We start from the raw sequence: 19,578 nt of genomic DNA on the forward strand, positions 1-19,578 counted from the left end.
TGTGAATACAAACCAAAATAAACAAGTCTTTGGCAGAGGAACCAGATTGACTGTTGAACCCAGTAAGTACTGATATAGATTATATTTAGTGTGAAATCTATGACATTTAACAATTTTTTATGGATGATGCAGTTTGAAGAGTTTTCTTCTAGATTCAAACTTGTTTTGTGATGATGATGAACGTTAACATTAGACACTGAAAACAAACACAATCAGAAAAGTGTTTGAATAACACAAATAATTCAGTTGATTTATTAATTCATTTACTTTAGTTATACTTTATATCGGACAAAGTAAAAGAAATGACTAAAACCTACTGTTTAGAGTATCTTTAAACCAACCATCATTAGTCGTTGATCATTAGTGCTGAAACAGCTTTTTGTTTTTTTACTGAAAACAGCAGTTTTCTCTGAAAAATTCACACATGTAAAAGTGCCAAGTATGTGAGAGGACCTAATGTTTGCATATTTAGTTTTCTAAATGAAGTTTGGTTCAGTTCATCACCACTGAGTTTGTGTTGTGATGCTTCGTGTTGTGTGAATACTGGAGGTGGAAGTAAGACGATCTTTGGTCGTGGAACCAGATTAACTCTTGAACTAAGTGAGTACAAAAAGATTTTATAGCAATAATATACTGAGTATCTTTAAAAGAAAGGTTTGCCTGTGTCATTACAATATAGATGATTATTTGTTTTCGTGTTGTGTTAGTTAATTGGCTTGACTGATGAGCTTTTCAGAAAGTCACTAAAAATGAAGTATGATCAAATCGACACATCTAAAAGTATCTAAATGCTGATTGCAATGGAAAGTAAGCATTCATGTAAATGCCTCATTAGTAGCAATTACTAAAATCAAATCAAAGAATATTTACCTTTAAATTTAATTTGAGTTTTGCTTAGTTCAGTTCGTCACCTCATAGTTTGTGTTATGGTGATTCATGTTGTGTGAATACTGTGAATCCAAATAAGATCTTCTTTGGAAGTGGAACCAGATTAAGCATCGAACCCAGTGAGTACTGATATAATTCATATTTGTAACATCGGCACCAGGTACAAAACTTAGCTATACTATAACTTTTACAGTCCCGTTATAAATATACTGTGCTTTATCTGGATGCTGTTTTTTGTTTAAGTTAAGTCTGTTTTGTGAGACTAAAATATTTTAAATAAATAGAATGTTAAATTATATATACATTGGTTAGCATAGTGGATAAGATTGTCACCATCCATACAGGAGGCTGGGGTTTGAATCCCAGCTGCCTTTGTCTTGTAACTTACTTGTAAGTTGCTTTGGATAAAAGCGTCGGACAAATGACTAAATGCAAAAAGAATTTTACACCAAAACACATCGTAAATGTACAGTTCAAAGTTTATTATTTTGTTTAATTTATAGTGAAATTGGAAAAACAGTTTTTTAAATTGAGCCTAGTTGGTCAGTCAGTTGTTCTCTGTTGAGTTTTTGATATGATGCTTCATGATGTGTGAATTCTGGAGGTGGAACTAAGATCATATTTGGGAGTGGAACCAGATTAATAATTGAAGCTAGTAAGTACTAACATAAATCATAAATGTTGCTGTTTTTTTTTTTTTATAAAGCATCTTAAAAACAAACTCAGTTTGAGCATGTGAAAAATTTTAGATTTAATATTGTACTATTATAACATTTAATCTAGTTTATGATATAGATTCATGACATAAATTTATTTTATCGAACAAAGTGACCAGGGCTTTTAACTGGACACTAACAATTCAAAGATCTCAAACGTTAAAACTATAATTTTACTAAAAGCGAAAAAAGCTGAATTTCTAAATGAAATTTGGTTCAGTTTGTCCCATTCAGTTTGTGTTCTGCAGTTTCATGCTGTGTGACTAATGTGAATCAAAAAATCATCTTTGGAAGTGGAACCAGATTAAACATTGAACCCAGTAAGTTCTATTAACTAACGTTTTAAAGAAACTTCTTTAAAATTAGCCTTGTTTTGATGAATCATATCTGTCAATAGGTTATTCATCTGATAAACAAGCTTCACATTTTGTCAACTGGAATTCAGACTAAACTATTAAGTTTGATGGTGATTCTGAGAATATGTCTGATCTTAAAGTTGAGTCGCTATGACTACGATTAGAATAATTCACTTTTTTTCGAACATGGAGTTTGTGTTATGATGCTTCATGTTGTGTGACTAGTGGAAGTTCATACAGGATCTTCTTTGGACGAGGCACCAGATTAACCATTGAGCCCAGTGAGTAGAAGATAATATTTAAATATCGTGTCTTTAAAAGCTTTAAAAGGTTTAACAAAAAACTAATCTAAAACTAGTTCTTTTACCAGTTTGTTCACTATGTCTGCTGACACTAAATATTCCCATTTACATTTGATACATAAAGTAAATCATGAATCACTACATTTAAATAAAAAATAATGTTGTTAAAACCAGACAGATGTGTCTAATGCTAAAACTATATTACATTAAGTTGATCAATGTAGTTGTTTTTTTTATGGTGCATGGGGTTGTGCAACCACTGTCGCTGGATATAAAATCTTCTTTGGAAAAGGAACCAGATAAAATGTGGAAACCAGTGCTGATACACGTTTAAATGCTTTATTTCAAACTAGGAAGCAGAATAGAGTAAAAGAAAATTCAGTCAAACACAGTTTCTCACTAAAACAATTAATCTGGATGCTGCAGTTTTGATGCCATTTAAACATTTAAAGAAACAAACTGCTGATCTTAAATTCTTACAATAAATATCCATTACATTCCAAAAATGAAGTTTAAAATAAATATTTTACTAGTACTATTTTTCTAAATGACGGTTGGTCCACTTCATCAGTTTGTGTTATGGTGCTTCATGTTGTGTGAATACTGGAAATCAATTTAAGATCTTCTTCGGCAGTGGAACCAGATTAAAGGTTGAAACCAGTAAGTACTGATGTAGATCATAAACACTTACGATGCAGTTCTGAAGTAAAAGTCACTGTAGTTCACTTGGTTACATTTAGAAAAACAAAAATGGAAGTGATGGGATTAAAACCTCATAAGAATATACAGATACATTAAAGCACATGGTATAAAAACTGTTTTTACATCTGACATTATCAGAAATGTTTTGTATTTGGTAGTTTGAGACATTTATTTTATCTACACTGTGAAGATGAGACCCTGCAGGATTATATGGAAAACATCTACCAGTGGATCCAATATACACTTTATAAGTGATACTGGGACACTGTTTAGTTTTACTGTGGGGTCTGAGAGTTTTCTGAAGGCCAACAAACACTGTGTGACTGTGGGCAATAAGCTGCTGTTTGGTCGAGGAACCAATCTGAACATCAAGTCCTGTGAGTTCAGTTTCTAAACTAAAAGCTGAAAATCTAACATAAATTAGTAAAGAGAAGTAACTCGACTGCAGTTACTTAACTCTAAATCTAACTATTATCAAAGTCTGATTAACAGCTGGCCACACTCTGTGTGATCTTTGACCATGTCACCTGTTGGGTTATTTAGTTTATAGATTTTATTTGGATTCATTTTAATTAACGTCTGCGAGTCAATGTTGCTGTTTGCTGCAGAGCTGAGTCAGTGAGGTTTGTGTAATGAAGCTTCCCACTGTGTGAATAGTAACAAGATTATCTTTGGAGGAGGCACTAACCTACACATTAACACCAGTAAGTTAAATTCTTTTTATTCCGTGGTAAAAACACGACTGTGTAAACTGTAGAACATGTTTTAAAATGATGTGTCTGATGCTACAACTTTATCAGTGCAGCTTTTGTTTGAGTTAAAAGAGAAAATAAGAAAACATTTAAACCAAAACATGTAATACAGTTCTATCAGTTAAATTTGTAATTTAGATTTAATGTGTGAAATGGTTGTGAACCCACTGAGTGTTTTTGTCCTAACGGTTTGAGCTGTGGGACAAACACTGGCAGAATTACGTTTGGAGCAGGAACCAAACTGACTGTTGACACATGTGAGTCTGCTTTGCTTTTGTCTTTAAAACTACAGTTTCAGTAAATGTTCAGCATGTCTTAAACATTAAGTTCGTATAGTGACTACATTCATCTTTAAATGAAAATGTTTATTTTCTAAATTAAAGAAAGCTTTCTACGGGATCACACGTCAACTTTATCAAACAAAATGATCATGTTAACAGCAGCTTTTTTGATAAGATTTTAGATTTAAATCCAGTGCACTGGATTTTATCTGATCTATCTTATAACACACCGATCAGCTGAGTTTATGTGCTGGTGTCTCATGTTGTGTGAATAGTGGAACCTACAAGCTGATCTTTGGATCAGGGATAAGACTGAACATTGAAGCCAGTAAGTTTACCAAATCACTTTTAAAATTCAGATTCCAATCTGTTTTCTTAAATCAGAGAGCCTTTAAAGGTTCTCTGATTGTGGATAGGAACATGTCAGTCCAGAATAATGAAACATTAACAATTAATAACTAAAATGTCCTCATGTTGTGATACATGTACATCAATGCGATAAACGTTTGATCTGATACTGTGGACCATAACATTTTATTATCTCGGCTGCAGCATCTGGTAGGCATTCATGGTACCGCTTCAGAATGGTTTAGGTCCCATTTTGCGGACAGAACCATGAGTGTGAACCTTGCTGGTTCTGAATCATCTTCAGCTCCCCTGTTATATGGAGTTGCTCAAGGGTCAATTTTAGGGCCTCTCCTTTTTTCCCTTTACTTACTTCCTCTGGGTTCCATCCTAAGGAAGCATGGTATTTCTTTTCATTGTTATGCTGATGACAGTCAAATCTACATGCCACTAAAAAATCCCTTCTGTCTTGCATTGATGACATTAAGGAGTGGATGGCCCTAAGTTTTTTAAAGTTTAACGATACAAAAACCGAGGTGATGTAGATCGGTCCAAATGGCCTCGGTAAACCCTCCCTGGTTGACCTTGGCCCTTTGGCACAGTTTGAGACGCAGACTGTGTCAAACTTAGGTTTTAAGATGGACTGTGATTTTAAATTGGATCGTCAAATTAGTGCAGTTGTAAAGTCAGTTTTTTTCCACCTTAGGCAGCTGGCTAAAGTAAAGCCTTTCGTAACACGTCAGCACTTTGAAACAGTAATCCATGCCTTTATTACATCTCGGCTGGATTACTGTAATGCACTGTATTTTGGTGTAAATAAATCCTCCATTGCACGTCTCCAACTGGTCCAAAACGCAGCTGCTCGTCTCATGGTTGGGGCACGAAAAAGGGAGCACATAACTCCCATCCTGGCATCTCTCCGCTGGTTGCCTGTGCATTTTAGAGTTCATTTTAAAATGCTTTTATTTGTTTTTAAATCTTTACACGGTCTTGCCCCCACTTATCTAGCTGAGCTACTTATCCCCTATGCTCCTTCCCGGTCTCTCAGGTCAGCTGACCAGCTCCTCTTGACAGTACCGAAGTCAAGGAGGAAGCCTAGAGGGGACAGAGCTTTTGCCGTTGCAGCACCCAAATTATGGAATGCCCTACCACTGCACATTAGGCACCTTCATTGTCCATTTTTAAAACTTACTTGAAGACTTATTTTTACTCTCTGACTTTTAATTCAGCATGAAGACTCTGTGTTTGTTTCCTTTGTTTTATTCTTTAGTTTTTATTGTCATCTTATTATTATTCATTGTTTTAATTATTGTCTTAATCGCTTGTTTTTCTTTTGACTAACTGTGTACAGCACTTTGGTCAGCCAAAGCTATTTTTAAAGTACTTTATAAATAAAGTTGAGTTGAGTATTTAATGTATTCAACTATTTATTAAAGAATTGAATATTAAATGACATCTTTCCATTTAGTTGTATAAGCAGTTATTGTAGTAATCAGAGTCACTGTGTGACTGCATCTGGAAACTACAAAGTCATTTTTGGATCAGGAACCAAACTAACTGTCGAGATCAGTGAGTACTACAGATATAGTTTTAAAAAGCATAATGTTTTAAATAATAGTGAAGGAAAAGGAGACTTTCCCAAGAATATGTTTTATAAGAAATCTTTTAACGGGTTGTTCACATTTTCTGTAACAAGTCCACAAGTTGGTGGTTTCTGGGATGAAATGAATTTTTAAAGAACAGGTGTTGGATTATTACAAATTTTAAAAACTCTACGATCAGTAATGAGCTAGTTTGAAACATCCTGGTTATTGTTGAGGACAGTAACACTGTGAGACTGGAACTGGAAACAGAAAACTACTGTTTGGTGAAGGAGTTCGATTGACTGTTGAATCTAGTGAGTATGATTTTAACTTTTAAAGAGTAAAAAAATGTAAATAGTGCAAAGACAGACAAGATTTGTCATGTTCACTTACTGAACCACTACTTAGTACATTTATGTTACATGTGCGATTAAAAAAACAAACAATAATTGTGGGACTGGCTGTTGATCCTCTTTTGCTTCAGAAAAACATCAGAAATTATATTTGATTGAACTTTGACCTCATCAGCTGTAATCAGTAAAATTTAGTTCTGCAGTTTATTTGATTATTACATTATCTGGAAATGAAAGTAACTGTGTGCCAGTAATTATTTTACATATTCCTGCAAAGCACTTCCATCTGTCTTCATTTTTAAAGCTGATAGTTATTGTTCAGATCAGATTCACTGTGTGACTACATCTGGAAACTGGAAAATTATTTTTGGTAAAGGAACCAAACTAACTGTAGAAAGCAGTGAGTATCCAGAATATAAATATTATATATGAGCTGATGAATTGAATATTTTTAGGTATGTTGTGCTTTTGTTGGTCAGAAGAAGTATTAGTAGTATTTATATTGGAAACATCTTGAATTTATTGTAATAATGTTAGATATATTTAGTCAGCAGAATAATGTTTATTATATGCATCACCTCAGATGATGGTTATTGTTTCATCAGTAGTGATTAATCATTATAATGAAGCAGCAGCCGCTCGCTGACTCTCTGTGTGTTAATGTTACTGTGTTTGTCACAGTGTGACAAATTCTGCAGATAAACTCGTCTTTGGTTCAGGCACAAAACTAATGGTCGGTTCAAGTAAGTCACTTTCTTTTCTAAGACTAATTTGGAATGTTTCATGGTTTTGCGTATCATATCCATATTTAACATATGTACCCAAGACAAAAACGTAAAACTTTATTTCAGCAAAAACAAAAATTAAAAGCTGTCTTTCAGTTTGTGCTAGTAAGTATTTAACTTAACTATAAATCTAACCTTCCCCACAATATGAAGTGTAAGAAATTGGCACATTTGACACAACTGATATTAAGTCCAATATTTATTCACTGATTAAATGTAACTGCCTCACTCACTGAAGCAGATTTAGTTTTTGACAGTCTATGTGTTCATGGTCGAGCTCAGATCCACTGTGAAATCTTTGAAACTCTAACCTGAGATTTGGAGAAGGAGCCAAACTAATCATTGAAACTAGTGAATCTCATAATAATTCATATTTTCAAAAGACAGAATGAACTAAGATGTCTAATAATGGTTGTGTTAAAAGATAATCTGTTATCAACTTAAAAGATAAGGCACCACCTAAAAAGCTGCTCTAATAATCTAATATCTGTAATGCAGATTTTGTTGAGATCAGATTCACTGTGTGACTGTGGGAGCAGGAAGCTATAAACTAACTTTTGGAGAAGGAACCAAGTTTCTGGTAGAAACCAGTGAGTATCAGGACGTATTATATATATTTAAAGGTTCAAATCTGTATTTTCAGGGTGGTGATTGATAAGATGTGAAGCAGTTTAACCTAAGGACATTGTTTGGCAGATGTTGGGATGTATTTAGTGTTTATTTGAGCAACAACAGCTGCAAACCGTAGCAAACCGTGTAGTTATTGTTAAGGCCACATGCACTGTGTGACTACTGGAGCAGGAAACTTTAAAATCATTTTTGGAAAAGGAACCAAACTAATTGTAGACAGCAGTGAGTATCAAATATGTTTTTGCCGAGGTATTTTTCATATTGACGTATGTGATGAATCTAGTGTTCGTTTATTTTGTCATCATTGGCTGTTTTTAGCTCTAGTTGTCAGGTAAATGTTCTCGAACTCGAAGAATTAACTACTATTGGCTGTTCAGAGGGGATTTTTGAGATAAATTTTGTTCTCATAACTTGTGTCTAACAGCTAATTACATCTAAAACACAAACATAATCTCACTGTTTGCAGACGGTTAAATGTATGATGGTCAGTTCTTGTTATAAGAGGAAACTATGTGTGACTGGTAGTGGCGCAGCAGCCTGGAAAATAATATTTGGGGAAGGAGTTAAACTAAACATTGAAGCCAGTGAGTATTAATTTAATTAACTGTTGCTTGGTTTGTTTTGTTCGATGTACTGTATGTTGTATGCACAATGTTGAGGGACAAAACTATGCAAGTGAAAGATTTAGCTCTGTAAATATGTAAAACGCATAATGGTAGCATGGAAAGCATTACCTCTTAAAATAAGTGCATTTTAAAATGATGTTATTAAAATGAGGATAAGACATGTTTCACTCACAGTAAACATAAATCAAAAGTACTTCATATCACTCGGGTAAAACAAAATATCAGCATATTTACCAATGTAATCCACCAAGACTCTAGCTTTATGCTTTATATTCACAATGATTATTTAAAATGAGAAGATCCCAAACCTTTCAATTTGTGCTAAATTTTACAAATTTAATATTAGTTAAATTAGATTATTTATTTATCTACAAGTTCTTTATAACCCCAAAACTCTTAGAAAGACATTGAAATATAAACATAAAAGAATTAATTTACTCGCGTTGGCTCCCGCTGTGTGTCTCTGGGTTTATGTGGGTACATTTCTTAGAGTGGGACTGGCTCTGGACTTAGTAAAACCATGTTTGGATCTGGGACTAAACTAACAGTTGACTCCAGTAAGTTACCTTCATACAAAAATTCTTTGGTCTGTGATTTAATACTCGAGGTGCTCAATATGTCCATTTTAAAGTAACTTATCAAATTGTAAAAACTTAAATTAAACTATAAATTCACACTTTCAGTTACTTTAAAGACTTGAACATATGTGACAATTTGAAATGAGACAAATTTAAATACTCTAAAAATAATTTAGATTCATGCATCAGTGCCGATCACAATGTAAAATAGCGACATGTTACTGTAGTTAACAGAACATTGCATTTTCAGCAGCGCTAAAATCTAAACCCGCATAAAATAGTCCATGTAGTTTTTGCTGAGACCAGGTCCACTGTGTGACAAGTGGAGGAGGAAACTTGAAACTCATATTTGGAGAAGGAATCAGACTCACTGTGGAAAGCAGTGAGTATCACTTCAGCTGTTCAAATGTTTGTATTTGCTAATTGTTGATGCCTATATAACAACCCAAAGTACAAACATTTATAGCTCTAGATATCAGTGCAATGTCAAATTCAATTTATACATAAAATCACACATTTCCCTTAAATCTACAGTAATTAAATATCTTGACAGAGACAGAGTTGAGTTGACTTGTGCATTATATATATACATAATACAGATTTATTATTAGATCTATTGAACTTCACCTAGAATCTAAACCCCCTGTTGCTTTAGCTGCCAGTTATGGGTTTATGTGGTTAGATGTCTCAGTGTGAGACATATTCTGGAGCTTCTAAACTCATCTTTGGACTTGGGACTAAACTGACAGTGGATTCTAGTAAGTACATTTTAATTTGTCCTCATGGTCACTCTGACCGACATTAAAAGCTAGAGGATAAAGAAGATGACCTTTTCTGTGATGTGGCTTTCACCCTCCCCTCCTTAAGTCATTGCTGTACAATGCTTTTTGTAGTTTTTGGATCAAGTTTAGTCTTTAGTAATTATTGGCAGTGAAGTGCTCATTAAATAGTCCATGTAGTTGTTGTTCAGAGGCGTTCCACTGTGTGACTAATTCAGCAGACAGAAGACTAATGTTTGGAAGAGGGACCAAGGTTACAGTAGAAAGCAGTGAGTATTATTATTTTAATGAAGTATACCACAGATGCTATTTGTTCCTCAGCATTACGTTGGATAAATGACTTGTTGAAAAAACATGCACTAAAAATCATTTAGAAAATCTGAGGTTATTTAATGGTTAACCTAACAAACCACCAATAGTCTGTAAAAGTGTAATGATGAATTATTTAATGTCATAAGTTGTACAGTCACAGTTTTAGTTTAGAAAAGTAACACTGTGTGACTGGAACAGGAAGCAGGAAAATAGTTTTTGGAGAGGGAACCAAACTGACTGTGGAGAACAGTAAGTTCAGTCATTTCTGTTGTAAATGAACTTCAGTTTATCAGATGAATCCACAGTGGACACAGAAATAACCTAAACCCTGATAAATATCACTGTCCACTGATAATTAGTTAACAAGTCAAAACAGAATTTTCTAATTATTATTTATCTTTTTTCATTATGGAGCAACTCAAAGTTCAGAAAAACAAATATTCAGTCCAAATTAACAAATCCTTGAACATCACCTATGTGTATATTTATAATTTCATTTGTGATGCCACCTTCTGACTCGGTGTTACAGTATTTCAGGTAGCAAAGTAAAATTTTAAGTTGTGAAAGTTTTTAAGAATTGGACTGACCCCCTTTTTTATTAATAAGTAACGTTACATATCCATATATGTTGTATCATAGTATATTAATACCATTCTCAAATGAAATAGCATCCATGCATTATTCTTCTACCACCTGAGCTTCTGCTGCCCAATACTTTTTTTTTACCAGTTTTGATTAACTCTTCTCACCTCAGAGTTAATCTCTGGGTTTATGTTGCTGGATTTCTGACAGTGTGAATGGCTATGGGAATAAAATTATCTTTGGTTCTGGGACAAAACTGATAGTTGAATCAAGTAAGTTTCTTTTTGTACTATTACGAAATCGATTTTCTTTGTCATATACACTTTAAATTCAATTAATTTTAAGCCACATAAAAATTACTGGGAATATTTTGTTTGGCTTGATGTTTTAGATATAAATCGAGAGGCCTTACAAGAAAACGATTGTGACTGATCACTGATGTCTGGTTTATGCAATTCAGATTTTTAGTGTGTGTCTGGCTACGGAAACTCAAAGCTCATTTTTGGTTCTGGTTCACTACTAAGAGTTGGATCAAGTAAGTTATTTTATGCATTTGTGAGAATGTTGCAGCTCTCTAAATTCCACAATTGTACTTGTATTCATATGTTACATAAACGTATTGTAGACAAAAACACAGCTTTTAAAACTATGCACTCCAACATTTTTCCATATAAGTAAAACTACTTAAATAAATAAAATAAATACAATAATTATTTTATGTAGTTACTATCATGCATAATGTCAAAATCTTTCCAAGTTGATAACATTTTTAATAATTTGTTAAATATTAATAAAGTTCCAGGTAATTGATTCTCTGCTCGGGATTATGTCGTTGCTTTCCTATTGTGTGACTAATTTTTGGTTCAGGCACCAAACTTGTAGTTGGAACAGAGATACTTCCTTAGTCTAACTTACTGACTTTGACATTTGTTGCATACAGTAGTTGTACAGTTGATAAAAAGGGGAAAAATAGAAAGAGATGAACCATTGATGAAGTCAGACATGAATTAGTAATTTATTTCAGAGATTACTGACTAAATATAAAAACAGTTGCCTTTTAAGGAAATTATATATATTGTTGATCTCAGTGTTTATGCTGTTGCTTTTGTGACTGTGTGAATAGCTTTGGAAACTCAAAGTTCATCTTAGGTTCTGGCACAGAACTGAAGGTTGAATCAAGTAAGTTTTATTCATTGTTAAGAAATTAAATTATATTTAAATTTCAGATCATTTAGTCATTTAATAGCTGACATTTTAACCAGCATCTCCTTTACAAATAGTAAACACTAGATGAACAAACATTTTGTAGGATTTACTTTTAGAAATATGACTTTTCTTTATAGTTTTTAATTTCTAGTTTTACTAGTAGTGTTAAGAGGAAACGCTCCATTGACTGTAGGGTTTAGGCAGCTGTTTTCCTCATTGTGTGAATGACTACAACAAACTCATCTTCGGTTCTGGTACAAAGCTGATTGTTGAAACAAGTAAGCTCCTTTCATTTGCTTAGTCTGATCTAACTCAGTATTTCATAGCAGCATAACCATAATTACTAACTAGATTAACTTTTACTCCATTGAAAAATGTAGCTTTAAAATTCAATGGCTTTGTTTGTGAAATACTATATTTTCTGTACAGACCTTTCTGGTAGAATATAAAATATATTGGTGTTATTTATGATGATTCTTGAGTTAAAACTAGTTACCTTTTAGGTTTTTAGGGTTTGTGTAGTTGGGTTTCTTATTGTGTGACTGACTATTCGAATACCAAACTCATCTTTGGCTCTGGCACAAAACTAAGAGTTGAATCACGTAAGTTTCTCAATTTGTTTGATAGTAACAGTGTTATTGTAACTAAATTCAGCATTTTAACACTTCATATAAACAGTTTGTGACACTAGCTGTTTGGTACTAAAATCAAACCTTAGACAAAAGCAACTTCTAAAATTCCCCTTTTTGCTCTTGTAATTGTGTGATTGCTGCATTTTGAACTCTTTTTGTGATAACTGTGTCCATGATCCTGTTCAAACTATTATTTGAGTTATGAGTCATAAACCTAAAGATATGAAATATTAAATTCTAATGATAATGTTTGTCCAAATAATCTAACGGTAATCAACAAAACAATGTTTTATACAGTTGAAAATAAACCATAAGTTTACAAACAATCCAGGAATTGTAAAAACAATCACATTTAATTTGACACAGGTCTAACTTTGGAAACAAAACTGTTCATTTGGCACTCTGGTGTGTAGTTATTGTGCAGATCAGCTGCACTGTGTGACTGCTTCAGGATCAAACTGGAGACTTTTTTTTGGAAAAGGAACCAAACTATCTGTAGAAAGCAGTAAGTAGAATTCAAATTCCACATTACATGACAAGGAAGCATTTGGTGTTTCTGAAAATCTTTGTTTTAAAATTTCAGTCGCTTTAAGAACCATATTGACCACCAAGCTGACTAATGCAGTAAATGTTTATTACTACAGTAAATTTAGTTGTTTAATACATTTAATGTTTTCCAATAATTCAAAGACACAAATCCAAAAATTAAACAGTTTGCAGAGGATGTTATTAAATTCATTGTAGTAGGAAAGTTCCCACACAATTTCATAAACTGGACAAAAGTGAAATGTATAATACAGTATCCTCACTTAAACTGAACATAAATGTTTCATTAGGAACGCCAAAGTTACTGAACTTAATGGATGTTAATGTTTTATGTACTGAATTTTGGAGTGTGTGACTGACTCTGGGCTTTACAAAATCTTCTTTGGTGGTAGCATAAAACTCGTAGTTGTCCCACGTAAGTCCATTTCTGTATTTCACCAAAAGGCACTGTTGAATGATCTTTGGAGTATTTTGAACTGTTATATTTTAAATTTACAATAACTCTAAGATTAACAAACTCTCTTTCTGCTTTACAATAGATTTACTACCTTTTAAATATATGTTTACACTCATTGGTGACGTTCTTAACAAATAACAGAACCCCAAACTTGTTGGGTAACTAGTTCTTTTGTCGAGTCTGTTTTCAGTGTGTGAATTCTGGAGTGACGCTCCTCTTCAGCACTGGAACGACTTTACATGTAGAAACTAGTAAGAATTTTTTTTTTATGATTCATAAGTGTTAATTGTAGATCAATATTGAAATTCAAAGATACTAACTTGCTAATGATTCATCAAAGATGGTAGAACAAGCTGATCAACGCAACATTTTAAAATCTCATGTTACATGATAAAATAATAGTAGTTGTTACAGAGATGTTAAATCTTAGCTTAGTAATCAAAGTATGGTCAGCAACTGTTTCAGTTGCATCCGATTCAAATGTTGTTCAAACGTGATTTACTTTATTATCAATAGAAGCAATAGATGGTCAACTCAGTTGAGTTCCATCTCAGATTCTTATATTTCCTCAACAAAAACACAGCTCTAGTATCTTCCTTGTTATAACAAAAAAAAAAAGAAAAAGACTTTTGTTTCTGGTGATCCCAGATGGTCATGGTTCCTTTAGTAGCTGTGATCAGTGTCAGTTTCTGTAGTTGTTGCTAACACTGTGTGACTAGCTCTGGAGGTTATAAAATCCTCTTTGGTTCTGGTACCATGTTGACTGTTCAATCCAGTAAGTGTGTTTTATTCCTCATCTTCTTAACATTGGTGGTTTGTCTTGTGTTTAATTCCACAGTTACTGTATCTATAACACACACTATCATACATTATAACACCACAGAGTGAAGTTGGGGTTATTGTTGTGGTTGTTGAGGAATGAAGGTTGTAGAAGTAGTTTTTTAGCTTTGAAACAATAATAGAATTGATTGATTTCTGAAATATTAGTAAGGAAAACTATTTTTTTCCATCTCTGTCCATAATAACCTTTTATTGGGTTGTTGTTAAATAGACATAAACTGGTGTAAATGCGAGATAACTTTAAGGCACATTGTTTGTAGCCAAAATGACAAAAAAACACCACTATCATCTTTACATTTGTCAATATTATAATCCATAGACTTTATACCAGGTGCAAACAGAACCATTTCTCTTAAACATCTTTTTAATTTTATATTTTGCACATTAGTCTACGTCAGTTTTTGCTCATCCTGTTGTCAGTGTGTGAATCTCGGATTATCAAAACTTGTCTTTGGCAGTGGAACCACTCTGTTGGTACAAACCAGTAAGAAATTTAACATTTCTCATTTATTTAACATTTTGTGAATATTGTAATTATTGCTAATAATAAACTTCATAGCAAATGTTTCACAGGAGAACAATGTACCTATGAAACATTTGCATTAGAGAATATGCTTAACAATTGTCATAAAATTGAAGATGGCTGTTGGTAGTTAAACTCTGAGGACATTTTATTTTGTCTTTTGCAGCCTAATAGGGAGTAGAAAACATTTTTCCTACAAACATTTCACCACCAAACTCTGAAGCTCTGTAGCTGAAGTTGTTGGTTTTTAACGTGACACTGCGTGACTGACTCTGGACTCAGAAAACTTCACTTTGGAAGAGGAACCAAGTTAGTTATTGAAGCCAGTGAGTTAAATTTAAATTATTATCTTTATAGAAAAAAGAATCAACTTCAAACTTTCCCTGAAACTCAATTTCACACCACATATGTAAAATCCCCTTAATATATCTTTACATGTTTATAGATTTGTAATATGATTCATTTTATTCAGTACAATCTATGCTCAAAAATCACAAAATAAGAATCACTGATTGATGTTGGTAAAATACAAATACAGATTTTCCACCATGTGGACTCATACACTGAATACTAGACTGTAATGTGACAGAACATCTATAACAATCATATAAACCGTGAAATCTATTGGTGGTAATAAGGTTCAGTTATTGATGAGCCTTCCTGAACTGTGTGACTACTGCTGGTTACCAAAAACTCCAGTTTGGATCAGGAGTTAAACTCATCATCAATGACAGTGAGTAAAAACAGTTTATTTCAACTGGATCACAAAGTTCATATTGATGGTCTTATCATGTATTTTTGATCATTCTGATAAAATAATATATTGGGAAGAGATTTTCATTAACTGTGGTTATCTTTGGGAAAATATGATAACTAATGCATCTAAAGTATAAACCAACAAACAAACTGAAATGTGTTATATTATCCCATCAATCAGCTCAGTGAGTTTATGTTATGAAGCGTCTCAGTGTGTGAATGACGGCACTGGAAAGCTGATCTTTGGACGAGGAACCGAGCTGAAAATCCAAAACAGTAAGACGATTACCAGCTGTGTAATTAACCAACTTCATAACTAATCACTTGCTGTTAATTTTCAAAAGCTGAATTCAACGTTTACAGACATTGTTTAATGATTTTACAGCTGTGAATGTCAACAGGTCAGTGTAATATTGCCACTATAGTTGAATTAGGCCCTTCTGGTGGTAAAAGGCTTCCATTTTGTTTATTAATAATTCATTGAACCATGTTCTCTAATATATTAATAATCTCTAATAATAGCTGTGTTTTTGCTTAGCCTGTGTGACTGGAACTGGTTTTCAGAAACTCCAGTTTGGATCAGGAATAAAACTCCTCATTCATGACAGTGAGTTAAAAACAGCTGAACCATGTAAATAAAACCACAGAAAATTCAGAGTTAGCTGTAAATCTGCTCTCTAGATATGAAAAACTAGTTAATTGTTGTTTTCTATTATCACAGTTATTGTAACACCTGAAAATTTCACAGTAAACTCAAGTAAACTTGAAATTGATTCTCAAATTTATCCTCACGTTTAAATAATTGATTTCACCTTTTGATTTAAGTCTAAATGGGGGATTAAGGATTAAAACTAAGACATTTGGTTCCTCAGTATTTTTGCACTGGAGTTTGGGACTGTGTGAATTTAGCTGGAAACAAACTGATCTTGGGATCTGGAACAAAGCTGGAAGTTGAAACCAGTAAGTCACTTTTTCTGTTTAGAACTGAACTAAAGAGTTTAGATTTTAATGGGGGCACATTGTAATATTGTGTGAACATGTACATTTGCTCTTAGACTGAGGCAAGTGACACTTTTGTTGCGCTGTTTGGGCTTCAGATCACAGTCAGATGTTCTTCAGGTCCTGTGCAGTCTAATGTGGTGTAAGTCTAATGTCAGTAGAGTCAATTTGTCAAATCGGCTTAAATTGGTGTAAACCGAAAAACTTTGTTTTAATGTATTAATAACCTAATGAAAATATTAGGCGCTAACAACGTACAGAGTAAAAACCATTATTTAGAACCTCAGAGGTTTTTGAACTAAACACATGAACAGTGTGAATGATGCTTCACGCAAACTCTTCTTTGGGAAAGGAACCAAACTCTTCGTACAATCCAGTAAGAATGAACCAAAATATTATTTCCAACATTTAGAAAATCACAAAAAAGATCATCTATGTTTCAACTCCGTCTTCAAACCATCAAACTTAAAATGAACAACAGAACAGTTAATTGAGTAAAAATAGTAAAAATGTCCTGACACAGAGTTTGTGTCGTGATGCTTCTCAGTGGGTGAATGACGGGACCTGGAAGCTGATCTTTGGACGAGGAACTGAACTGAAAATACAAACCAGTAAGATTTCACATTAATTAAAGCAGAAACTAAAACAGGATAATCAACAATTTACAAAAGCCAACACAAAACGTCATACATGAACTAAATGTTTGTGTGTGTACCTGTGATGAAAATGGTTTCAGTGATTAGTAACTAACACGTTCACTTTATGTAAATGATTAAGTAAAACTAGTTGTGTTGCATTTAAAAATGGCACGTTCATTCATTAGTAATGACACAAACTACAGTTTAAAAAAGGACATGATAATAAGTTAATGTAATGTAATAAGTAAATGAACACTGGAAGTAACAACAGCATCTCAGTCTTTGGTCATATTTGTTGTTTTTAAGAACCGTTATTCTGCCTTTTGGTTTTAGTCAGATAATAAAAATCGAAGATCACAGTGCCGACTGCAGAATCAGACAACACAGGCATCAAAATAAAGAATACAGCAGTAGTAGTACTTTGTGTAGATCAGGTCGCAGTTCTTGGTACAGTTCTTGCTGATGTGTGACTCAGTCTGGACAGAAGATCTTGTTTGGTTCAGGGATTCGTGTCTCAGTAGAAACAGGTGAGTCCTGTTTCACAGCATTAAACATTTCAAATTGGTAAATTTTCCAGTGAAATGTCAACATAAGAGGATTTAATTCAGTAAAAGTAACTGTAAAAAAACACCTCTAGTACTTTACTTATCCAGTACTACTGAATAATAATTAGATAAGTTATTAAATGTATTTTGCTGCACAGGCATACATGAACACATTAACTGTTAACTCGATATAAGTTCCTGTTAAATAATTTTACAGTTAGTGTGCAGGTTATTGCTGAGGCTTCATGCAGAGTGTGACTAGTAACAACGTGAAAATAACTTTTGGTTCAGGAATTCAGCTGAGAATCCAAACACGTGAGTAAAATAGAAAGTCATTCAACGTAAAGTCATTAATACCTCTGGACATACAGGATCTTTAATGTTCTCCTCAAACGCATATTAGTGCAGTTCAGCATCATCTAAGAAATGAAATGTAATACAAAATCTTTTAGACAACATTTATCTGTCACAACCAAGCCCTCATCAGTTCATGTTGGAATCATTTATAAATTTAGATCTGAGCTTTACTTTCTAATAGTCTGTCTCTCCATACAAAACAGTAATATTACAATACAGTACAATATTTCAACCATAGTTGTATAGTACATACGCAGGTAAAAAGGATGTGTCTAATGGTGTTTGGATCAGAGTGAATGTGTTGGTTTCTGTTTTGTGGTCAGTTAATGTGTGAATGTTGGATACAAGTTAATATTTGCAAGTGGCATCAAACTACATGTGCAGACCAGTGAGTTGTTCAGCATCTTTATATTACACATAAACAACAGCTATCATCAGCTAATTATAAGGTTTTTTATCTGCTTGTTGGAAAATTAAGGTTTGATAATGATGTTAACGTTGAACGTCTTGATGTTGTGTGAATGACGAGTGGAACAAGGTCTATTTTGGAACTGGATCCAAAGTTTTGGTTTTGTCAGGTAATTTTAAAGTTACTTTAATGTTAAACCTACAACTGAAGAAAGGAAACAACGTGAAACTGTCTTAACGGTTGATGACAGTATGGTATTGTCATGTGAAATGTCTGAAAACCAAATGTGAATGATGGGAATTCACATAATGTGCAGAATGACTGATCAGTAGCTGTTAAACTAGAAGAAATGTATGGAGATAATATCAGTGGGACTTTACAAACATATACATACATATAACATATAACTTAATATAGGTGTAAAAAGAATTTCTAGAACAAACAAAAAATTAAACATTTTAAAGATTCATTTAGATGATTAAATGTATTTAAACTTATTTAGAACTATCATTTTCATAAAACCTCCATTAAAGTGTAGTTTGACACAGTTTGATCACCCTGACGTTAAAGATTTGTCGTGATGCTGTTGCTGACTGTGTGAATGCTGCTGGATTTAAAATCACTTTCGGTGCTGGGATTAATTTAGTCTTGAAAATGACATGATGAAATGTGAGTGAGTATTTTATTATGTTTATAAAATTACCAACGAGAATTTATGGACTAGTGGATAATATGGGACACAGAACACACTAAATGTAGTGTTATTAATTAACAATTAATTAACATGTACACTGTAGAGTTGTTGGACATATTAATAAGTATAATCAGAGTGAGATATGTATTCAATAGAATGATGTGTAGTCGGTGGTTTTTGAATGCTGCTAAGTTACTGTGTGAACATTAACAACAAAAAACTCCTGTTTGGATCAGGAGTCAAAGTGACTGTATCATCGCGTGAGTGCAGTTGATCTAAACCTTTATGATCAGACATTAGCGTTAATATTTTCCACCTAGTATGAGTTTCAATCAGTCGTTTTAATGACTGAACTGGTAAATGTTTAGATGACTCAATCACACTTACAGATTTCATTTTTAGTAGT

General features: G+C 33.2%; 1 protein-coding gene across 23 annotated transcripts in view; it reads left to right on the top strand.

Annotated features, from left to right (window-relative positions):
- The window catches only part of LOC113171512 (M1-specific T cell receptor alpha chain), a 48,582-nt gene that overhangs the window by 16,761 nt on the left and 12,243 nt on the right, over positions 1–19,578 (top strand). For 2 of the 23 annotated variants that reach the window (XM_033326421.1, XM_033326420.1), the window contains exon 1: positions 3,140–3,341. The exons of 12 other annotated variants lie outside the window; for them this stretch is intronic. In XM_033326421.1, coding sequence (XP_033182312.1) covers positions 3,155–3,341 — 187 coding nt within the window. In that variant the 5' untranslated portion in view covers positions 3,140–3,154. Of the gene's footprint in view, positions 1–3,139; positions 3,342–6,993; positions 7,022–7,824; positions 7,916–8,159; positions 8,278–8,819; positions 8,877–9,564; positions 9,656–9,893; positions 9,946–15,559; positions 15,807–17,899; positions 18,028–18,999; positions 19,433–19,578 lie in introns of those variants that run through there. 9 more of the 23 variants (XM_033326442.1, XM_033326429.1, XM_033326425.1 and 6 more) reach the window with 9 other exon arrangements.

The sequence above is a fragment of the Anabas testudineus genome, chromosome 17 (genome assembly GCF_900324465.2).
Source record: "Anabas testudineus chromosome 17, fAnaTes1.2, whole genome shotgun sequence".
In the NCBI taxonomy this organism is placed as follows: domain Eukaryota; kingdom Metazoa; phylum Chordata; class Actinopteri; order Anabantiformes; family Anabantidae; genus Anabas; species Anabas testudineus.